The sequence below is a fragment of the Pseudopipra pipra genome, chromosome 16 (assembly GCF_036250125.1).
Source record: "Pseudopipra pipra isolate bDixPip1 chromosome 16, bDixPip1.hap1, whole genome shotgun sequence".
Classification (NCBI taxonomy): domain Eukaryota; kingdom Metazoa; phylum Chordata; class Aves; order Passeriformes; family Pipridae; genus Pseudopipra; species Pseudopipra pipra.
The window spans coordinates 7,788,641-7,813,313 of record NC_087564.1 but is presented as its reverse complement, the minus strand read 5'-3'; the positions used below and the strand labels follow the sequence as shown (position 1 = coordinate 7,813,313).

At 40.3% G+C, this 24,673-nt stretch overlaps 1 protein-coding gene across 8 annotated transcripts in view; it reads right to left on the bottom strand.

Annotated features, from left to right (window-relative positions):
* The window catches only part of ABCC1 (ATP binding cassette subfamily C member 1 (ABCC1 blood group)), a 47,736-nt gene that overhangs the window by 22,103 nt on the left and 960 nt on the right, over positions 1–24,673 (bottom strand). For 7 of the 8 annotated variants that reach the window (XM_064672883.1, XM_064672885.1, XM_064672887.1 and 4 more), the window contains exons 1-11: positions 24,491–24,669; positions 11,588–11,764; positions 11,034–11,156; positions 9,682–9,819; positions 8,508–8,633; positions 5,680–5,741; positions 4,593–4,724; positions 3,366–3,593; positions 2,513–2,690; positions 1,701–1,862; positions 931–1,023 (exon numbers count right to left, since the gene is read on the bottom strand). In XM_064672883.1, coding sequence (XP_064528953.1) covers positions 931–1,023; positions 1,701–1,862; positions 2,513–2,690; positions 3,366–3,593; positions 4,593–4,724; positions 5,680–5,741; positions 8,508–8,633; positions 9,682–9,819; positions 11,034–11,156; positions 11,588–11,764; positions 24,491–24,538 — 1,467 coding nt within the window. In that variant the 5' untranslated portion in view covers positions 24,539–24,669. Of the gene's footprint in view, positions 1–930; positions 1,024–1,700; positions 1,863–2,512; positions 2,691–3,365; positions 3,594–4,592; positions 4,725–5,679; positions 5,742–8,507; positions 8,634–9,681; positions 9,820–11,033; positions 11,157–11,587; positions 11,765–24,490; positions 24,670–24,673 lie in introns of those variants that run through there. The other variant, XM_064672891.1, reaches the window with a different exon arrangement.

Sequence of the window (24,673 nt, the reverse complement as noted above, 5' to 3'; positions counted from 1 at the left end):
AGGTTCCTCAGAGGTACAATATACAGTTAAAAAATAAGCCACTATAACCAAGCATCAGTGATGTGTAGTTTTTATCTAACCTTAGACCAAACTGCATTTTGCTTCCTCTTTAGCCCTATCCATAGTTTTCTGATGGTGCACTAAGGCAGAAAGCTTTCCATTCAGCCATAAGAAGCCAGGCCACTCATCAGACATTTCAGAGTTTTCATCTTCATAAAGTATTTTACTGAGGGCACTGCAAAGCTGAAGTGATGCTGTGACTCAGCACTGGGCAGCCAGCAGACTGCACTGGTACAGCTATCCCAGACAGCTGTCACCAGTGACAGTGTGCTGGGACATGCCAGATATTCTCTACTTCTCCCATGCAGGAACCAAATGCTCCGGTATGTTCTGATGAACACAAGAGATCTAAAAGGTTTCACTTCAATATAACAATCTCCACTGACATGCAGTACATTCAGTTAGTAGTGAAGTCACCAGAAAGCACATGGTGGGGCTGTTGGAAGCAGTTTTTGCAGTAGAAAATTTTAACACTGCAACCACCATTCTGAAAAGATGAATATTTCATTCATTCAGGTTCATTAGGTAGACAGTAGTTTATGTTTGCACTTTAGTTCTTAGGCAGCAAGTTGAAAACTGAACTAATTCCAATTCCATCACTGGACATCTCACGAAGGTGGCTAAAATGCTACCTTGGCCTTCACTATTGCAAATTTAGATCATTATACACAGATATGTTGCAAGGCTGAAAAATACATGAGTTTGTTTATTCTGCATACATAACACCTCTGACCTTTCTTTCCCTTCCCTTTTTGTAAGGGATAAATAGTGGGATGGGGAAAAAAAAAATAAAAGGACAAATCTCAAGGAACAAGTCAAAGAACAGAACACCTTTCTTACAAGCACTGTCACATGTATAAAGGTTCTAACCTGATAGTTTTTTGTCTTCATTGCCATCACAGCATTTATTGGAACCAGAAGGATCATGACAGCCACTCCTGCCAGCACTGAAGGACCTAAATTCTGAAAAGTACTTAATTGTAAACATTTATTCAAACTCATTCTTAAAATCTTGAATCAAACTACTACATATGCTTCAGAAAAGCATTCTGAAATAGTTTTTCAACCTCTTCTTCCCTTTTCAAGAACAGCTTAGAGGAAGATGAGGATCAAGTAGGAGCTTAGGTTAACAATTATATGCTTTGATTTTTGAAACAAACATACATATATAGCCTCCATATAGAGATACATATAGATCAAGCTCTCTCTGAAGAGATATCTCTACACCCATATACAATGATCTTTTAATGTTTTCCAGTTTTTGCTGGTTTGCCTGTTCTTCTGAAGTAGAGATTCATGAAGAGTCAGCCCGCTGACACTTCACACGGTGACTCTGAGTACAGAGCCAAGACCACTTTTATTTAAATCAAGTGACAAATGAGATACTACAGGTATTCCAGTCCCCCAAAAGGTCCCACCTGCAGCCCTCCCATATGCACTCAGATGCCCATATTCAGAACCTCCTGCCTTCCTTCTTGATAGCAGTGACAAAAGCAGTTCTGAATGGCTCTAAATAAACAGCATTTTCCCCACACTGCTCTAACCCTCCAGTGGTCTGAGCAACAGCTGTCTGTAGTCACAGAATCATAGAAAGCAGCATGTTGCCAAAGTGAAAACAGGAAACAACACACAGTACTCACCTGCCACAGTAAGTACAGTGCTAATATCACCTGGAAAGGTGCAGACCAAATCATATTAATATAGGTAGCCAAATCCATGAATCTCTGAGCATCCACAGACATTAGATTCACAATCTCACCCACAGTTGATGTCTTTCTAGCAGAATTCGTGATAACAAGTGCCTAGGTGCAGATAAAAAATAAAACCAAGACTTATTTGCATTTTCTCCACAGAATTCAACTGCTTTACACAGATTCTTCTTTAAAATTACAAGCAATCATATTCCTGCTTCATATTCTGTTTACCCTGTATGTTTTGCAAAATGCAAGTTGCACAGTTTGAAGTAAGCAGCTAAGCTAGGTTTAAGGTGATACAGCCAATAAGGCATCTTTGAGGGATATCATCTGCTTATTTTGTTTAGTGGTTTTGTGTAAGAACTGGAATCTTCATTTCTTATGACACATTTTTCTCACACAGAGCTATCAGTCCACAGCTTTCTAAAATGTTCCAGCTAAGATGAGGTGGCACTGCTGCTAAGTCCCAAATGAAGCTGTAAATGTAGGGGCATCTTAATTCCTGCACAAACTGAATCATTGCACACCCCTAGTCTAAATGAGACAAGACCTCTTGTTTGGTAGTGGGAAGAAGAGAGTTAACTAGTAAATTAGAAGACTGCCCTAGCTTAAAGGCTTTTATTTATAAATTAGATATCCTGTTATTTCCATTAAGACTTAGGAATCAACGTACCAGAGTCTCATAACTAATAATTCAGACTTAAGTGATGCATTCTCACAGTCACAAACAGGTACTGTATATTTATAGAAACACCTACCTTGCGATAAATTACACCAACAATAGCTGTTTTGAGCCTCATTCCAGTTACAAAGCAAATATGAAAATACTGGTGAAGAATCAGTGTCTGAAGACAGGCACAAACAAACAGCAGCACTGTATAAAAGTAGCCTTGCCAGTCTGGGGCAGCTTTGTTATTTACAAAGTTGAGTAGCAACCTGTGGGGAGAGAAATTAATCCTCTTGGTAGATGCAAAAGAAAATCAGATGTCATGGTCACAACCTTAGATTATTTCAATCACTGTACAGGTCATGCAAGCACCTAAAGTACCAAACTTAGATAAAACATTTAAGCAAACTTCCTAGAAACTGGAGATCATTTTAAATAAGCACACATCACTCCCTCCTCAAGGTACTAATTTGAAACATAAAGTATTACGTAGCTTACATGTATAGCATTCTCTTGGAGCTACACTAAAAAGTCTCATTTTTCCTCCAGTTAAAATACAACCACTTATAGTTGCTTTACTTCTTATCACCTCAAAGCAATACAACTCTCCCAGCCCCTTAGCTCTCTGGCTTCACATACTGTGATGGGTAGTCCCAAAATAATTACAGGTTAGAATTTAATAAACTCTCCTGCTATTGTTGATGATATTCCTGCCTGGCCTTCTAGTGTTGAAAAGGAACGTAAGAAGTCAAACATTTATTGCACGATGTTATAACTTGAAAACTAATGGACCAAAGTCATCTTTGTTCGTGGTCTCTCACTTGCATGATATCTCTTCCCCATTTAACCAGCTGAAGGCAAAGCAGCCTGAGGAGTGAAATACCAGAGTGTTTTAAATTCTGTTCACATACTTTTAATACAATAACAAAGTATATAGGTCTTACTTCAGAATTTCCGGGCCTGCAAACATCAAGAGATCATGTGCGGCTTTAAACAGGAAACTCATGAGAAAATATGGTCCAAAGGTTTTATATAACACCTTGAATAAAGATGCTTCAGAGCTCTTCTGAGATGGTTTTATAATTAAAGCTTCAGCCTCTTCTGTCACATCACCATTTGAGTCGCTTGATTTTTGCTGCTTTTTGGGCGCATATAACATGTCTAATGGTCGCCTGAAACAAGAGCAGGTACATAATGTAGCCTTTATTCAAGTATAAAGCCGAGTGGAAAAATGCACACTGTACAAATGAGATGTTTATGAGCTGCTTATTATGACTCTCAATAGCTTAAAACTGGGTTTTAACATTTCTAATCATGCAACCGTAACTAAATGAACTGGCCATTCAGAAATGGTCTTCTTTGCTTGGATGGGTAACACCCCTGTCAAATCTCTCCTACAGGTCTGCCCTGGGGAATGAGGAATGGGGCTGTAAGTTGTGTTAAGCTTAAAGAGCAAAGGACATTATTATTCTAGAACCCAGTAATGCTGAACTTTCGTACCACCAGAGATAAAACACAAGTCAGATTGATGCCAAGACATCCCCAATGCACACATTCTTTTTACACATCTGGCTTATGCCAAACTACATACCCTGAACTTCTGAGGACAAGCTGTATATAAAAACATGCCGTGTAAGCAAGCATGTAATTTTCCTTCAATGAAAAGGTACTTCTATTTGCTGCAGTACAGGATGATGAAAGTAGGATGGAGAGTGCAGGCATGCAGTCTAATTTTAGTCATCTGGCTTAGATGCTCAGACTCCCTATATAGTCAAAGGAAAGTAATAAGCTTTTCACTTTTACACCCTGAACCACCCTCCTGAGGCTTTGGCAACTATAGAGGGAGCCCAAGCTCCCTAATTACATGACTGAAGTTTGTGTGAAAACATTCCCTCCCCAGGACAAAAAACACACATCAAAAGTCACAGTAATAAGGTTTGGATCACGAAAGACTAAGGGGAAGTCGATGAAGCTGTTCATAAAGAAGAAACACACCACCCTACTTGGTTCCTGTTCTGTGTGCACTTAAGGACAAATCCAGGCTGCCACATGGGCCTTACAAAAGTAAGTTTGATAACAAATGACAAACAGCTCTAAAGAGAGTTTGAGAAACTTGAGCTTTTAAACCTCTGTATCTCGGGAGAACTGACAGCCAGGACAACTGAACTTACCTCTTGGTCTTTGACCACTCTTTTGCCCAATTTCGAGCCAAAACCGGCACTATTTGCTCTGATTTGTCATCTTTATTTAATGACCACAAATCCTTGGCTTCCAAAGGACTCCGATAACCCTGAATCATCAACCTGTATTAGAAAGAATCAGCAATATAAATTTAGGAACACTAGAGATGTGTGTATACATATATATATAAATATATGCCATAAGGCAGTGGCCCTTGCATCCAGCCCCAAAGCAGAGCCAGCTCTTCACAAAGATGCATGCAAGCCATGGGACCTGTAACAACACAGGTTCAGATGCTAAAATACACATCCTCCTGTCTTTCCTGCAAGAATCAGACACAAAACCATCTAGGGATCCAGAAGGTGCCACTGAATTCGTATTTCAGGGAAAATAAAAGAAAGGATGAAGTGATCTCATTTGAAAATCAGCCAGGAAATTAATACTCCCATGCCTACCAAGTTTCAAAATCTTTATTAGCTTTTAATTTCACAAAGCAATTCCTTTCATCTAACTTTCTGTTGGAACTCTGGCCAAGTACCAACCACAACTATACACCAGTGTTATTTTACATGTTTCTGTGCTTTAACTCATACAGCATAACTAAAACTAAGTTAATAGAAAAAAAAAAAGCCTCCTGGGCAAAAAGAGGTAACAGTTTTGAATGCCTTAGTTTCTAAATACAGTAGATAATTTCTACCTTCTTATATTTCCCAAAGAAAATTTTTTTATTATATTCGTCCAACAAACATATTAAACAACATCAAGGTCATGGATTTGATCCCTATACAGGCCATTCACTTAAGAGATGGACTTGATGATCCTTGTGGGTCCTTTCCAACTTAGAATATTCTGTGATTCTGGAAATACTGCTAAAATTTAAAATTACAAGGACTCTACAAAGAAAGTAAAAAATATTAATCGAATTTGGAAAAAATATTCATTTAATCTATCTACAAAACAATCAACCAAAACAACCAAAATTATTATTGCAGGATTATTGCTAATTTAACTCTGAAAGCAGGATCCCAAAGTGCCATCTAACTTGAACTGGTGCCATACACAGCACCTTGATCTTACCCAGTGATCCACCAGAATGTGATTCTGGAGAGGAAAGAAGCACTGAACTCTGGACATGGATTCTAGAAGAGAGAAAAAGAAATCAAAGTGACTGACACAGGGCCAAGAGAAACAAGCAAAGCAGAAAATATGCTTTTGAAATTCCTTTTGTGTACACTGTTTTTTCACATTACTAAAATTTGCCATTTATGCTGCTGAGAGCTTGTTCAGAAAACACAAGCACAGCTCCAGGGCTGCCAGTAGACTCGACCACTGGGACAAAAGGAATAGCAGTGAAGTGCTGTGATTTCATCAACATAGATGCACAAATGAAAAAAAAACCTGTAAACTCCACAAAAGCATCTCAAAACTCCCCTTAGAAACCCTGTATCTCATTCATCAATAAGCAAGGGAAACTTCAGTATCCATAAATGTACACAGCCCACTCCTGTTCTACACCCAGCACAGCGTCTGGTTGTCTGACTGCTCTTCAAATTAATGTGCTCTCCTAATCTGTTGGACTAAAACAGCATTTTAAAGAAAGGCTGGGAGAATCTCAAAGGTACTAAAGGTGATTTACTGGCAGAATTCCAGGGCACATTTCTCTCTTCCCTCTTTCTCTGCTCTGAACAGCACCCAAAGAATGCTAAAACCAGTCACCCCTTTGGGACAACAAACCACTAGGTTTTTATCTTCAACTATAATTGGAACAACTCAGGTATTCTATCTACTAAAGTCACCAAACACCATTGGAGGGCTGCAATTAACCCAACCAGAGCCAAGTGTTTCAAACATTTGCATTTTTCAGCTCTTGTTTGTGTAACCTGGCTCTCCTGTGCTGCAGTGTGTTACCACCCAGCTACACAAGAGAGTCTTGCATTTTCTCTTTCTCACAGAACTTTTTTTGCAACTTTGCAGGGAACAATAAGAGTATATATGAGACACAAGCCTTTTTTTTTTTAAGGGACAAGAGTTTCACATTTCCAAAGTATTTAAACACTTGCAGTAAAATGACTGCAAGCAAATCCAACACCATCACCTAATGAATTAATAGAAGTTTTTGAAGTCAGAGAAAGGGAAGGGGCAAAACTTCCAGCATTCAGCCACTCCAGCATTCCTGACAGACAGATTTCTACTTCAGTAAATACAGGGTATGGTTTCAACTTCATCAAAACTGAACAACATTCTCAACTTTATATAAAATGCTGCACTGTTTTTTTCCTTTACACTTTTTTTAATCAACTTGAAGGTGGAAGCTCTAAATTCAAGAGCCCACTAGATCTTGTTCTACCAAAAAGCAGACTTTATTTGCTTAAAGCCAAAGTTTAAAACATTAAAATGTTACATTACTTTTAAAATAATACTGTTTTTTGTAAAATTAAATAGTTATCACACAAAGAACTATTAATTCTACTGAGTTTTATGCCAGGTAGAATGAAAACAACAAGCTGTAATAAGTCTGGATTTGTGTAATGCAAACAAGAAACAAAACATATTATTTGACTTCTATATACATCGGTATCTGCATCTTAGAAATTTTACTCTAGTTTTCTGACTTAAGTAAACATATACTAAGATTTTTACTTAAGACTTACAAACATTTCTGGTTTGGAAATGCTAGGCAGAAGGGAATAAAGCAGAATTTAAGGCTGTCTAACATGACTTCTTTCTTTTTTTCTCCATCATAACAGACACACCACTCATGAAAAGAGAAAGTTAAAATTTTGAGTCTGCCCTATTTACTAAAGACACCCCTAGAAATACTCAGAAGAGAAAAACAAACCACTGTGGTCTCAAAGCACCTTGTAATTATTACAAACATGATCAAAGCAGAAAAGAAGGTTTCCATAAATCCACAGTATCCTGTCAAGTATATTTAATCCCTGAATGAGATGAAAAGAACCCAAAGAGGTGCCAAAGACTCAGCAGTTTGCTCTTCCCTCCAGACATATACACACAGACTGTTTGCTGTGGAATGCAGAGCACCACTGGCACCCTGGATACTGATGGAGAAAGCTAACTGTGGAACTCAGTAAGTGCAACTGGTTATGGACCCTTTCCACAGTTACAAAGGCAACATTTATTCCCCACATCACACATTCCACACTTTCCTCCATCAGTCAGCATCACCTAACAGCCATCAAACCAGAATCACACCCTGTATTAAAAAAAAAAAAAAAAATCAAATTATAGAAATGAAGTTTCTAAACTCGGCAAACTCCAGGCAGTGACAAGTGTCACTCCACTGTGACTCAGAAGATCTAGCCCAGCATCCCTTGGGTCACTCTACATATATCTAGCACATATAACTAGGAACACATGCAAAAAACATCATGTCCAGGCAAAATTAAATTTCTACATCCAAACCACCCTCTAACATTAGCTGCTCTTGCAATTGAGTTGGTTAAATTTTTGCTTGACGCAAGAGAGATAAATATGGAAATCAAACACATCTATCCAGAGTCAAAAGTTTTCCAGGTCTAAATTCTTCCCCACCTTCGAAAGAAAGAGAATCCATATCCTTGTGAGTTACTGCCTACTGAACATACCAGGTGACTAGGAGCACAGCATTTCAAATCACTATTTCCCACCAACTGCCAGAAGCACTACTGAATAAAAATAAATATGACTTGACCCCAGGAATGCTATTGAGGAATGAGTGAAACTATTTTTGCGCTTTTTCTTCCATACAGCCCCACTCTCCCCCTGTTTTTGCATGTTATGGGCTTCATCTTTTTCATCACCAACTAAAAAGCAGAATTTGAATTATTTGGGAGACTATAGCCCCATAGCTCCTTGCACAGAACACTGGAGGTATGATACTCAGCACTCAGTACAGACTTACTTACAGGATCATTCACTGTTTCAGAAAACAAAGGTGGTTGTTCTGGAAAACAACACAGGATGAGTTGTGCAAACAACAGGACAAAGTAAATGCAGAAGGTGACATAACGAAATGTATCCACTTCAGCACCCTACAAAGGAAGGTAACACTCCAATTAGAAGGCTTAAGGAATTGATTTAAAACAACATGTTACCATTAAACAGAAAACCACTCCTTTCTGTAAGTTCAGCAAACTAAGTTAGTGCCACACTACCCACCCCATGCAAATTAGGGGTAATGTCTATTTTGGTAAAGGGAAGGTAATGAGAGGGGGGAGGATGTGAAAGATACTGTTTATTTTTATTCAGTCACTACCATCATCACACAAGCATGAACTTCTTTCTTTAGAGGAGCAAGGCATTCATGCATTGGGTTACAAGGAGTATTCAAAGCAAATTTTTTAATTAGTACACACACAGAAGATAAGAATTAGAGGAGAAGAATTTAGATTGCACTTTGTTCCACTGTGCTTAAATTCAGAGGTTCTTTCATTTTTTAGACTGGGACTGATACATAACATGTCAACCACAGAAATCAAAGCACAGGGATAGATGGACACACACATCCCCCAGTAAAATCCAATTCCCAACAGGTGAAGACAAAAGTTGGCTGAAAGTTCTCAAAATTCACAACAGGGCTGAAAGGTCTCAAGAAATCAAAATGATTTGCCATTTTCAGGCAGCTTTGCAATTAGTCTGATATTTCAGGTGGCCTTCCTACAAGACACAAAAATATTTCACTTGTACACTTTCACTTTGCCCTGGCAGGTGAGACCACACCACCACCGAACAAAGTGTTTCAGGAAATCCACAGTATAATAACAGGAAGGTGACGTAAACTCCCAGTTAAAACAGTTTCATATCAAAGATTATCCACTTTCAGTGTACTCAAGCAGACACATCCGCTTTCTCCAACAGTCAGAAAAATTTTCTTGGCAATTGTTGCTACAGGTAAAATCCCTCTGAATTCCACTAGCAGTTCAAAACAGGAGTCATTAAGTCCTGATTGTTTTGCTGTTATAACCCAAGGTGCCCTGAATGAATCATTAACTGACTTGACTGGCATAATTAGCAAGCAACTGCTCTATTACTGCAGCATTTCAGATTATTTTCAACTGAATGAGGCTAAAAATCACTTACCATATTTAAGGCATGTTTTATTTTGGATATCAAAATCACTGTGGCACATAACAATGAGATAAACCAGAAAATTGTCATCACACCTGAAGACTGGACTCCTTTTATTCTTTCATATTGTATTAAATATGTGGCAATCAACTGTGAACAAATAAGATAAAAATATACTTGTAAGTTTTACAATACATTATGCACATATTAAAGGTACTGTGCTAAAGTGTGCTTATTTAAAATTTCTAATCCAGTATGTCCCACACACACTAACACCCTGAAGTTTTAAGTGTAATTCAAAAATACACTTAAATAGGAAATTCTCTGTATCAGTAAAGGAGTGGACAAAAAAAAAAGAAAAGGAATATATATTACCTAGAAATAAATGATCACATACACAAAAGTGCTGTCAAAAGTTGTTTTTACAATAAAAAGATTTCTTTCCATATAAGCCACAATGCCAAACAACCCTGACCAAGTATTACTCTACTTCTGTATTTTGTGTGTTTTCAGAGTCCTTTAGGAAGCTGGTACATCTCACTTGGCTGCTGACACACCATTTTCAATCAGCCTGACAAAAGCTTGACAATTGCATTTATTAAATGACCACAAAGTACTTAACAGCTCTTGCATTTGTCAGTATGTTTGAGGGCTGTTGGGTGGGGTTTTTTTGTTTGGTTGTTGTTGGAGCTGTGGTGTCCCACTCTCCCCCTTGACCATCTTGTTTAATCACTACCACTCCAAGTCCAGGATAAATGTGACAACAAATGAATAGCAGGGTATTTTCCTTGAAATGCAGGCTGCAGGGGTACTGGTGTGGAAGCAGACAATAGTTGTGGATCTAGGTAGAAAGAGTTAGCTGGGGACACCTGTGTGACTCGTGGCATTTAGGATTTCCACTGTGCCAGGAAGTGTAACAAAGAAAACATGCCCTAAAGAATGTTACATGCAAGAGAGTTTGTAATAAGATACTTAATAATGCAACGCCTTTGACTGTCTTCCACCAAGTTCAGTGGTTTGTATTATCTAGGCTGAAACAGTATTCTTTGAGTTGATTCCTTCACCCCATGCTTGAGTCAAACTATTAAATAAATGGTAGCTCAAGCCTACCAAAATAAGGCAAGACAACTAGCACTGCCTTATGTGCTGATGTGCAACACACTGAGCACTGCTGGGTTGGAGGGGGTTTTTTTCCTAATTTTTTTTTTAAAACACAGCAGACATTTCAGTCAACTGCAGTTCAGCTGCAGAATAAGTCTGTATATAAAGGCAGTAGCTTAAAGAATTACAACACTGTGAGTAATATCAAGATGGTGTTACTGCTTAAGGTTTTGCATGAACAGTGGCCATGCAGAAGAACTTACCATTGTTATACCCAATACTGTAGGGCTAATGAGATAAAATGGAGCTCGAGAAATTTTACTTCTTTCCCAGAAAGAGTAGAAAAGGTCTGCCCAGCAGACTATCCACAGTATTAAACCCAAAGCCTGCAACAGAGAAGTGTCTTTAATACATCAGTTCACACAGATAATGCAGCACAACAGATGAACACTAGATGTTATATGTTAGTAGAAGTCATAATCAGATCATATCCTTTGGGCAATTCTACAACATACACAAAAGAAAAACAACTTGGCCTTGAGACTGAGTTGCCTAAAATAGTCTTCTCCAACTGGTCTTACACAGGATCTACATGTCTGTTACTATGCCAGAGTAAATTTCAAAAAGCCTAATAAAAGGGCAAGGGAAACATGTAAGGCTTGGAAATCACACACAAGGAGAACAAGTAAGTTACAGCTGAAGTGTACATGCAGGCCAAGAATGGTGCTCAACAAAAATACTGTGCTAAAACACTGCTGAAAACAGATTCAAACTTCCAGATAAGCTCAGGAAGTCCTGATTTTAAAAAGTCAGGTACCGTTTTGGCTTTGTTAAGGTTGGACATCTGTATGTATCCCCTGTCATGACGGCGAAGGTACAGGTAGTACACTGGGAAGCAGATCCACAGGTAAGTGCAAGGAATCCAGACCAGGACTGTGTTCTGAAAGCATGGGGTGAAATCTGGATCTTCTGTGTGCCATGTCAGATTCCAATCCTGGGGCAAGAAAACAGGTTGAGTTAAAGAAAAAGCAAACACTGAACTTCGATATTTAAAAGTCAGAAATAGCCGCTATCAGCCTTATTCTGTATCTCTTGTGCACTTATTTATACTTGTATTAAACTGGCTCCATTCTGTGATGCATCTAATTTTATTGCACTTTTTGTAGCTCAGAAGTTTCAAACCTTCACAAGATGACGGTGTCACTTTTGTGGTTATACACAGCTACCACAACATACATACATAACATACCATAACATACAGCTCACTCGACTGTAATAGGGATCCTCAACAGTACTTACCAGGATCTTTAACAGCATTAATCAAGAATTTTCACATTATCATTGCAAAAAAAACCACGACAGTGCTAGCTACCTCCCACTATAACCACTGTGCATCACATGTATGTTTAAATATTCAGATACACTGCATTCCCAGATTTCCACGTGCAAACATTATCTGGCACACAGTAAAAGTGAATGGCACAAGACAATATCATGCCAGCATTTGTAAAGCATAGCTCCCAAGCTGTCTGCAGCAAACCCAGTTGAGGATTCACAACAAGGCACACAACTAAGTAAAAGGTTCACTCTTGCAGTTTATTTCCTACTCAACAACAAGAGAATGTAAATCAATATAATTCAATGTTTTCCTATTTTTCTCAACACAAGTGTCAAAACCAAGACAGTCAAACAACCATACAGTCAAACCAAAACTGACACAGTAATAAAAATGTGATCACCATTTCCAGTACTGGTACAAGGACTATTTACAATGACAGACTGTTTAATAAAATGAGCTTTCATATCATATTTATCCTTCTCTCAGTTAGGAAAATCTCTTGCAGCAAATTTTACCTTAAAATTACTGACTCTGCTGAAAAATTATCAAAAGAGACACTTCCTCTCAAGTGCCATAAATTTTTGACTGTCCAACAGAACAATCCAATACAGAAATACTGCTGCTGCAGATGAACTGCAATACTGGACAGCTGAAACATCACTCACAAGCCTCTGTTTAAAAGCCCCACAGCCAAGAGCAGCAGTCCCAAGCCCAAAGCCTTGTTAACTATACTATCATGTTCAGTGGCAAAGCATTTTTTCAGGCAGTTGCTCAGCTTGCACCACCAGTACCACTACTGGGACATAATGACAGTCAGTAATCCTTCTCCTCTATAAAAGCCTGAGCTAGTCACAGAAATAAGTGCCATTACCCACATTTTATAGATGAGGAAACAGAACCAAAAGGAGCTGTAGTGCCTGTCCCCTCTATTCCAACATCAAAGCTGAAACCAGATCCCACTGCTCAGAATCACCACACTTTGATCTTTGTTTGTCCCCATCTTCCACTGATTAAACAGTTTCAAGCACAATTACAAACAGAACATAGATCTAAAGAGAAATGGAAGATGTATTTGCCTTCCCCATTTCCCTCGATTTCTCTCAGAATCTAAGACTTCTTTCCCAGTTAGATACCACAGACTGTATGCACAGGACACTCACTGTTATTTTTCTCCTCTAATTCCACAGCATGCTAAAAATTCTTCTCACTTCATATCATTTTTAATTTTCCAGTTTTTAGAAAAAGAAAATCTCTGAACTTACTACAGCTAATTCAAGGGAATTCACACTGGTAGAGCATACAAATGCCCAATTATGTTTTAATGTATCTGCAGAGGGGTCACATAAGCTGTTCGTGACCAGGCAGTGCCTGCGAGACACTGTGGGCAAGCCACATGCTTATTAAGTTTCCTGACTGCATAACTCATCAGAAATTTCAGCTGAGTCATCCTTACATTTACCCACCACACAAATGTTTTCGGCTTTCCAAGTCCCAGCTGCTCCACTACAGCACAACAGCCAAGAAAAAGTCTCATGACTCTGCAGAACAGTTTACAATTCACAAATTAAGACAGTTACAAGATTATACAAGTAAATCGACAGGATGTAATCAGCTTTACCACAAACAAACAGGAGCATTTTATTGAGTAAACTTCTGGAGATCTACACACTGCTTAAGAAAGTTACTAACTCCTTCTGCAGTGTTTGTAAATGCTTGCTGTAAAATGAATCAGGAAAGCACCAGAGAGGTCAGAGCAGGTAATGCACATGTCACTGCCACGTGGCGAAATAAAAGCAAGAAGTGCTGTATGCATGACTGCTATGCATATTGGCTGGAGGACATTCTAAAAACATGTGCAACCTTTCATTTGACTTTCTTATTCGCAAGTTATGTGGAGGTGTTTGTTTCTGCATAAAATGCAAGAAGGATGGGACAAACAGGCAATTTTGGTTCTAACTACCTGCTAGAATTTAACAGCTGCAGCAACATCAGTGTATCTTCTTTCGTACTTTTTCCAGGATTTGATCCAGAGGCTGTTGCTATCAAGTAGGAGCGTGCTTAGCTTAAAATCCACTTTTCCTCCCAGTACAAGAGAAATGGCAACACACAGGTGAGATGCAGAGGCTGCTTCCATTTTACATCCATTTCAGGTGAAAAAGACAAGGAATGCATGAAGAGAGACAGGGCAGTATTATTCCTGCTGTTTCCATAGGTGCAATTCCCTCAGGCTGTGTCTACACAAGGCAGGAGCAGAGACAGGGATGGGGTTGTAGACACAATACTTGCTGCTGAGCAACAGCCTCACGAGTTTCCTCTCACTCAGGTCCACACCGATTGAAGTTGCAGGCTCTGCTGCAGACTGACCATCTGCCACTGGAGCACATTTCCCAGTTACCACCTGTGCAAGAGCCACTGGAGCACATTTCCCAGTTAACACCTGTCCAAAAGTCACTCAGGCCACACTTGAGAGACCCAACAAGCAGGACAGGGGACTGTCAGTAGGTCACATCAGCAGCATGCTCCCAGCCTGAACCGAGCTGTTGATGCCCTCAGAGGACAAAATCAAGAGGAACTCAATTCATTACAGAAGACAGGCATAGCCCAAGCTCTGCATGGGCTTTATGAGATTCAACTGTAGCTGGAAAACACATCACACTCATCATGAAACCAACATGCATTCATATTCAAATCATCAGGTTCAGTTACACAAGTCTAGACCAGTTCTGCCAGTATAAAGTACATGCTTCTCCTTTGCTTTATATAAACCCAGTTTCAGTTTTATTTTTTTCCATCAAAACCAAAAATCCTTCATGGAACAATGCAGAAACATTCACTGAAGCAGACCTTTGTATTTAACAGACATTAATTAGCAAATTAACAACATTTTTTCTGACTCAAGTTTTATTTGGCAAGTTCTATTAAAGCACAAAGCTACCCCATTTTTCACATCTCAAAGATTAATAATTTTCACTCTGATTGATCAGTTAACCCTTCCACTTTGCAAGGTCACAACAAATGACAGAGATACAACTATCCACTGAAAGCCTACACAAACCAGCAGATTCCTGCCATGAAGGAGGAAAAAAGGGGTTGAGGTCTATAGCTCTTAGACTGAACAATCAGAAACCAGCCTTTGTTTTAAGCTATGACTGCAGGAACCCACTGGAGAAGAATCAGTCTGATCCTTGTTCCTTTCTTACTACATGTTGGGAGAGAAGAGATCTGCTGTTGGCTTAGTTTTAGCCTAGTCCAGAAAAAACACATCTCAGATGTTAAATAATTTCAGATTTTTTTTCCTTTCAAAAATTCCTCGACAATTTTAAAGTTTCCCAGAAGAGCAAATGAGAATTTTTAAATTTATCTGACCTATTTCTCAGGTTTCCTTTTCACCACCAGCACTGTGGCTGAAAAATACCGGTCCACAGTTTTTGTGCCCTGTAGCAGGTTTTTTCTCATGGCACCAAAAACCTTCCTATCACGTCTGAAGTGAAAACCTCTATCTACAAGAAGGGCACAAAAAAATTCTTGGCATTCTCCAGAATCAAATGACCTGGTTCTATTCACAGGTAAACCACTTATTTAACAGTGCATAAACCCTAGCTAAATTAAGAACTATACTAACTCCTGTCTAAAATTTCAGGAGCAGGCAAGATAAAAACACCAACAGCACGAATGTGAGACAAAGGTGTAACACAAAAGATCAGTTATTGTGCCTGTGCTGAGGGAAGGCAGAGCACAGGGAAGCTGTTATGCCTCCAGGATGCCTAAGCTGAGGAATAACAGCATTTGACACTGGACAGGCAGCCAGGAAAGGCTGTTTAGTGAGCAGCCAGTGGCTGCTTGTTCTCACATCAATAATCCTACTTGATCCACAGCACATTTTAAAATTTCACTGGCAGAAATGAAGAGACCAAAACTGCTCACTTGCATGCCTGCTGTGTGCAAGTGTGCTGGAGATGTAGGCTGCCAGCACACTGCTAAATCCACCTGCATGAACCAACTGTGACAGAAAAATTACTTAAACATTACCACACACCTGTGTAAAAAAATGAGATTACAAAACCACACTGGAATCTTAATATCATGGCCAACACTTACTCTTTCAAATGCAGTTCAACACTGACATTGGTGTGTACCCATTACTTCAGTATCACCCACCTCCTTTGTCATACCAAGATATGGTTTCTCAATCTTATCTTCCTAACAGTAAAAAACACTTTTCATTTAATGCAATGCTTACATTTTAGTTGAGTGCAAGTAATTAGCTCTCTCAGGCAGTAACACCGTAATTGCAGCTGACAACTTTCATTTTAATAATATCATCACTTTCCCACTGAAATCGGAAGTCTCACAATCTGGCAGTTCTCGTATTAAAAAATTCCCCAGTGTAGCACCTATAAACCCAAGAGCTGACTCAACCATTCTCCTCAGGGTAGGCTGAAAGCTGATGGCCTCATGGCATCCATCTAGGACAGCAAATTTCCTGCCTGCCTCTCCCCAGATAGGAGATTTGGCAAATCTGGCTGAGCCTAGAGGAGCTGCATCAGTGGGCAACAGGGTGAGGGGAGGTGCAGAAAAGGTCCTCTCCCTTTAAGGTTGCTTTAAAGGAATTCTCACCTTGTTTTAAAAAAGTCCATGATACCTGATGCAGCTTCTTTGTTCTCTCATTCACATTTTGGAGTCAGACCATGAAACATGTGCTGAAGCTCACCATTTGTCTAAGAGCATATTTAGAATAGAGGCTAAACAAGCACAATCACGCACAACCCTGACCAGCATAACACCTGCTCTGCTGTGCTTACTGTTCAGGCTACACCACAGGTGGTGTATAAAGGTTGATAAAACAAGCAACAGATATTTGTGCAAGAAAAATACTCCAGAACTCCCCCAGAAAGCAGCAGAAACACCCCTCCTATCTGCTCAGGAACATTCACAGAAACAAGCAGTAGGCAGTAACAACATCCCTAAAACTGGTAAACAAGGCACAAAACGAGGTACATGACATGGAAATAGCCATCACAAACTCCTATTTACATGTTTATAAGTCCTTTATAAAGGACTATAGGACCTTTATTTTGAAAAAAAAGTACTGCTTGCATTAGAGGATCCAATGGCTCTAGAATCAATTCCAGATGAAGAAGCATAATATACACAGACAGATGTACTTTTCCACCTCAGCTGACATTTATTTCCTCTAGCTTTTTTTCTTAATAAACAGGAAGTTACCTAAAATGCACAGACCTCTCCTATGACACAATGCAGTTGTTTTTCTTGCAACTGAAGTTAGTGCAGAATGTACAAGTAAAATGGTACCTTTGTAGTGGTGCACACAGTGACCTCATGCTGCATTTATATGAAACTTTTAATACACAGCCAATTCCTTTGAAGTCTGTACTAACTGTATGAAACGAATGGTTTATTGGTTTACTGTAACATCTAAGGGTGTACTCTGCAAATAGGAGGCGGAAGAAAAATTTAAAATACTTGCACATATTTTACAGTAATACTTTTCTGACAGCTATTTCACATGCTTGATGAAAGGCAGTGATTTTTTTTTTAATTTTTTGAACACACAAACCCAGGATTCTACTAAAAAGTAAAAGCCACACAACCAAATACTTGATCTCATTCCCAGATCTCCACAGACTCTTGAAATTACTTCTGCCAGCAGAAATTCTGGAATTATGGCCCTGCACAGACCTATACCACTTACCACAGGCAGTGGAACAAATGAACATAGAGTGAGCCTGACTGCCAATTTGGGAAGAGACTTCAGTACTTCCCTTTGTGGTCTCATGTGAGGGTAAGTGCTCCTATACCCACAAAGGTCTCAGACCTTTCTTCAGGCCAATAATACCCCAAATAGATCCATAAGTTTCTGCCTTTTTGTTCTTCTACTGCCACAAAGGTGAAATAAGAAATGTTAATGGTAATTACCACATTGGGTTCTAAGAATTAGATTCAGATCTCCAACCCCTGGGGAGATCATATTCACCCACAGAAAAAACATAGTTTGGAGTTTTCTTTATTACTACAGAACTAAGCCTACCATGCAATATGGGATCTTCTTTTAAACTGATATTAGAATCTTGGGCAGGGGGTGATCACCAAACAGTGAGAACACAACACATTTCTCAAAAAATCATGAACGGAACAAAACTCCTGCTATTAAGTATGAAGCTCCTGCTATTAAGTATGAAGCATTCATATTAAGTATGAATGCTAGTAGGAGTCAGGGAAGCAAGGAACAAATAACTGTTTAGCAAAAGTTCAAAAAAATGCAGGTCTCCAATTAAGATTTTGACATACAAGTCATATAAAGAGCCTTAAATCATTCATAAGCAAGCCTTCTAGCCCAGCTCCCCAGAATAACATGCAAGAATTGAGACCTCAGAAGGGAGAAAAAAACCATGCCCCTCCTTCTTCCTCTGTTTCAAAGTAATTCTGAAATATAAGTTTTATTCTTATAGTCCCTTAATGTTATCACAAGACAAGACTGTTAGAGCAAGAGGTGGAAAGTTAAAAAAAAATAATAATCACATAATAAAGAGAGGCCCTAAAATTTTTAAATCCTTTATATAAAGAAGATTTAGGGTGGAAAAATACCAGTAAGTGACAGAGAAATGCCCTTAATTTCTCATTATGTTTTCTATTAGAAATAGTTTTAGCAAGTTAGAAATGGTTTTAGCAATGGTTTAAGTTCTCAACAGTAATGACTTACATAATGCAGATTTGACTTGTTAATATACCAACAAAAAGACTCTACTTTCCAATAATTGGCCCTGCATTTAAATCATGTGTCTGTACCTCCTTGTCCCAAACCCAAACATCAGTATTTCCTCAGGTTTACAAGCAGTTGAGATCCTTTGTTATAGAAAGCACTGCATCAGCTGAAACAGTGTGTAAAATTACAAGCAAAAAAGCATTTTTTGCTGTTGTTTAGCCTAAAACAAGAAGAACCTTTTAGCCTAAAATAAGAAGCAGGTGCTAAGAAATCACCAGATAAAGGAGCACCTGCAGCTGTGGCACTTACAAGAGTTGTAAGTAACCCAAGAAGCTAAAAGCCACTCAACTATAGCTATTTATTTTGTGTCACAGAAACATATGGCAGATTATATCAGTACTTGCAAAATTAAAATGTAGCCTCTCTCTACAGACGTAGCACTTCCCTGCCATATCTGCAAGTGCCACAAGACAACATTTGGCCAAATGACAACAAAATATTTACCATTCAGCTTCAGAACCAAAGGATAGGTTTTACCCTTCTGTAAAGTTTTTCACTGAAATCACTGTTACTTAATAGGACACAGGAGAAAAAGATTCCTGCTCTCATCTCCTTTTTGCACCAAAACCAGGGTTTTTGCTTAATGATACAGGCAACAGCCTGTACCTTGAGTTCAAATCACTGAGAAGTCTGAACACACCTGGGGTAATGATCTTATCAAGGGACTAAGAGAACAGCTTAAGTTGGGATAAACTGTCTCTGAAGCTCCCACAGATGCAAATAGGGAGAAAACAGTAATGCAGGGAATTCTGACTCTATTAAAAGTAAGCAAAAGGTCAGTACCCAGCAGTAGGCTTTTTAGGGATGACCCAGAATGACTTCAGCACAACCTCGTTTGACCTTCCCTGGGTCCCAGTATAGCACAGTGTTTCAATGTAAACTGCACTGTAATTGCATGGAACAGCAAGAGTTATTCAGGCATTTTGCTGCTTTTCTTTCCTCATTTAACTTTTCGGAGCAACCTTGAACTGACAGCCATAGAATGACAGGTCATCTGTTCAGAAAATCCCTATCAACAACAGATTATCAGGCTTAATTTCCCTGTATTTCCCCTAAATTGATCTATTCTGCATCAAGGGATATCAGTTTCATTTCTAATCTAAGTTTAATTTCTATGCAAATTGAGATCCTTGTTCATATGACCAATAAAAAGAATGTCTTACAGATTTAAAGAGGAGAAAGCTGACAAATGGGCCTCTGGCTTTCATTACTAAAAAACACAGCAGCCAAGCCATGCAAATCATGCAATCTGCTGTTAACTGTAATAAAGGCACCGTCTTGAGTGAAGGGTTTTCTGTTTAACACTCTACTGCTGCTCCTCTCTTCCAAACACTGTCCACGTAAGACCTTCCTCTGTCAACAAATGAGAAGTTTCCTGATCTGCATACTCTTAACTGGTCACAAAGGCACTCCTAAACTTTATACCTGTACAAGTAAAGGCAGAGGTTAAATTCATAGCTTTTATCAAACTCACCCAGCACCCTCTCACAGCACCTCAAACCTCCTCCCTAGCTTTGCCACAAACACACCAGAAAAGCACTGAAGACATATCTTGCAGTGCAAAAAGCTGCAGGGTTCCAAGATACGTGCCAATTTACTGCTTATCTGATGCATGGAAGCATAAGCCACAGATCTTCAGAACAACATGAAATTGCTCCTTACATAAAATATCTAGTTTTCCTTCAGAAGTCTATTTCAGTAAAACCACTAGTGTCCTCATAAACAATATAAGCACAGCACCTGTTTATGTCACACAGTATCGCTTCACAAATGTCAGCTAAGAATATAACAAATTGAAGAATATTAATACTTTTTTTTCTTAAGAAAATTCTATCAAGCTACATCATAGATCCCTCTGGCTAAAACAACGTCAACCCAAATACAAAACATAATGTCTTTGGACAAAGAAAATACATTTACTTAGGCAGACAAACATGCCTGAAAGCTTCAGGCAGAGGAAGGACAGCAAAGGGAGCAGAGTCCAACCCCTCCAAGCTGGTCCCTAGAAATTGTGTGCGAGGCTCTGCCTCACCTTTACTCATTCTTCCTGTTTTTCTTCTGTAGTTTGGTTTCATATGAAGAAGTGCTAAATCCAGAACAGTGAGTGGATACCATTTCTTTACTAACACTGAAGAGGCTCCACAAAAGCTTTCTGCACCAGTAGGAAAGAAATAGGCCAGGGTTTACACAGGCAGAGATATAGCTTGAATAATTACAGGACTCTAGTTTTCAAAACAGAGGAGATGAAAACTGCTTCTCTCCTAGAAGTCAATGCAATTACTTGCTTTAAATCCTTCCTCAAAAACCAGAAGCCCAACTAGAAAAATGTAGAAAAAAATTCAAATGAATTCTCATTGAAGTAAAGAATTGGAGCTAACTTCTGTCTAAATCAACTTTAAAAAACACAATGCCTGTGAAGGACATGATAGGAGCTTATATAAATATAAGCCGTTTATCTCACATTCCCTTAAGTATAAGGAAGAACCTCAAAGTTTCAGATTCGTATTTCCTACTTCTTTTTCATAAAAGCCCTTCTGAGTGTTGGGCTTGAAATATCCCAGTGCCACAAAAACTGTTAACCTCTTCCTTTAGCACTTTTAAACATGAAAAGACTTCTCTAAACATGATACTGAGGAGGTTACAAGCTCTGAAAAACCAAAATCAAAATTTTACTCAGAAGAAAGGAAACCCAGCTGCCTATTTCAAAATGTAAATGCACTGAGAGCACTGACTGCATGCACACATGTCCAGACAGCCAGGTCAGCAGGCCAAAGCGTGCAGCAAGTTCTCCATCTGCCTTGACACTTATCCTGCTTACCTGGAGTGACAGTGGTCCTCACCCCACTTTACCTTTGGTTTTTTGCATGCTGGTATTGAAACAAGGTAGACTGCACTCAGACACTAGTGATACTCTAGCCAAAGCCATCTCAGCTATGTTAGGTCACAAAAAAGTTTTACAGCTTAAACAGGCCCTTTAAAGTCACTGAACTAGAATGCAAGTAGTGCAAAATGCTATTTCAAGTCCACTAAAGTATTTTAAAGCTTTTATTGTCATCAACAGCTATCAGTAAATAATAAATTTATCTTACACAGCTGTACCTTTCTTTATATTATGGACGGGATACTCATTCTGAGATACTCAGTGATGCCAGAGCAAGGAAGGGTTAAACAGCACCCTTTTAAAAAGTGAGTCTGGTTCAAAGGAAGCAAGATGCAGTAAAGTTCTACAGACAAATCTGATTGCAGTGAAGTTAATACACTGAGTAGGGGCACAGAAGTAGGCTAAACAGCTAGAAAAGGAAAAAAAAAACAGAGTGAAGAAGATGGCAAACTTTCTTGGGCTCCTGACCTTTCAGAGTAAGTATTAAATAAAACCAATCTGTTTAATTCTCAGACAAGAACTTTCAACAATAACATTCCTTGGGTGTGCAAACAAGAAAAATCCTGGCCAGCAAAGCCTAAGAAGATTAGCATACAGTTTTTAAGGGTCCATTAAGTCCTTCCAACCACAGTCTCCCCCACAATTCAAAACTGAGTTGTCCTAGACTCAGCATCACCTTTGAAAGAAAACACGTCTTTTCCTTGAAGCTGAGTTTGCCAGAAATCCTTCTGCTCCTCTAGCACGGCCTCAGGACCAACCAGAATAGCTGATGCAGCCATATAGTTCACCACAGGAATGCAATAACACGTGCACCAGGTATGCAGATACCACCCAGCTCTGAGGAGCTCAAGAGTGAAGTACCTCGAGACAGGAAGAGCACCAGCACAACCACACGTGGCATCTAAAGCCCAGCAGAACACCACATATACACAGGCATTTTCTGAAAATCTGTTACTACTTCAGCTTCAAACAGCAGCAGTAATGGAGATGCCAGAAAACAGAGCAGCCAGAGTATCCATGAGCACCCAAACCACCACTGCCACCCTCTCCACTACTGGGAATGATGCAACAACCAAGTGGAAATAGGGTGTTACTTATGAAGACAAGGAAGATTTTTCCAGGCACATCTAACCCTAATTGGAATGTACAATTGTTCTTTTGCAGGATTAGAAGAATCCAGAAATCAAACAACCACACCCAAAGGATCTTAAACTGGAAGAAATGAAAGGCAGAGTCCACATGATTTGGAGACAGATGACAAATCCCAAAACCTCAGGAACCAATGCAACTAGTGAAAAAATGTATGGAATAGTTATGACACACCACAAGTACCAGAAATGGCTGTAGTATATACAAGAATAGTGTTTTCCTAATAAAAGAATCTGCTATCAGAAATCCTGCATAAACTAGTTGCTTCCAACATCCTAAGTGTAGTTCTTGCTTCCACCTGATGTTGCAATTCCACAGCTCAGGGAATGAGCCAGCAACTCTTTTTCACAATACTACTACTCTCTCAAGTCAGATTTTCCATAAACCAATTCTGAAACACGTATTCTTTAAAGCTCTTCAAATAAAAAGTCTCACGCTAGGAGAGGGGGAAAAAATGTATGATGACAACTCATAATTTAGCCATTTCTAAGAAACCTGAACATTAGCTGAAAAGAGATATGAGCATAAGGAATGTAAAAGCAGGTTAGCAGAGTCAATTATGATCAGCTGGGAAAAACTAAATATATGATGGGTAATATGTTAATGGTTCTTGAGACAAAACATTACAATGGCATTTGTTGGGACATCTGATTCTATTTTATTTTTTTAACTAGTAAGGCAGCTCATTAGCTCAATACCATTTGGCAAATATCTGATGAATACAAAAGTAGTTCTTTCCACGTTTTCCTCTCACCCCTATACTGCCTTCAGTAGCTCTCTCCCCACGTTTTCTTCCTTAGACTTCCAGCTCTTTCTCCTCCCTTCCTCCACACAACCTCCTTCTCCGTATAACTTGTTTCCTCCCGGGATGGATTTCCACCCCCAGGTGCCTCGCTGCTGCAGCACCTGCGTGCCCGTGCACAACCCCCGTGTCTCGGCTGAGCAGGACCCAACTGCAGCGTCCCCACACCGCTCCCTGTGCACAGCTGGTTCCAGTTCACCCACAGCACCTGCGCTCACCCGCTCTCCGCTGAGGAACAGCGGAAACACCGCTGTGCAAACACGCGACAGAGCTGCCAGCCTGCAGAAAGCGTGTCCGTGGCCTCCTCCCCAGCGCACCCCGCTCCCGAGCCGCCAGACACCGTTATTGTTGTTACCGCACAGCCCCGAGTACCGCGGCCGGCAGAGCCCTGCTCCGGTCCCTCGGGAGCTCGTTCCCAGTCTCCCAGGCAGGCACCCACCCGCCGGTTCCCCCCTCCAGGCATTTTCCTGCCGGAAGCCCCGCACACGAGGCGCGGCGGTGTCCCCTCCGCGACCCGGGCACAGGGACACCGCGCGCAGGCGGAGACCGGGACCCGCCGGCCCCGGCGCGGCCCCCCCGCCGGCCCGGGCCGGGGCTCCGGCACCGCAGCCCCCGCTCTGCCCCAGGGCAGCGCCGGCACCGCGGGCTCCGCTCCCCCGGAGCGCCCTCGGGCTCCGCCACCAGCCCCGTCCCGCCCTGCTCCCCGCCATCCCTCCGTGCCCACACCGGCAGCCGCCGCGGCCGCGGCCCCGTCCCGCCGCTCACCCAGAAGGGCTCGGAGGCGTCGGCGCTGCAGAAGCTCTCGATCCCCATGGGGCGAGGCGTCCGCGGACTCCCGCGGCAGCGCTTCCCCGTGCGCAGCTCTCCGTGCCCGGGCGGCGGCGGGGCCGGGCCGGCGGCGCCAGCGCGGGGCCCTGATTGGCTCCGCGTCACCGATGCCGAGCCCGG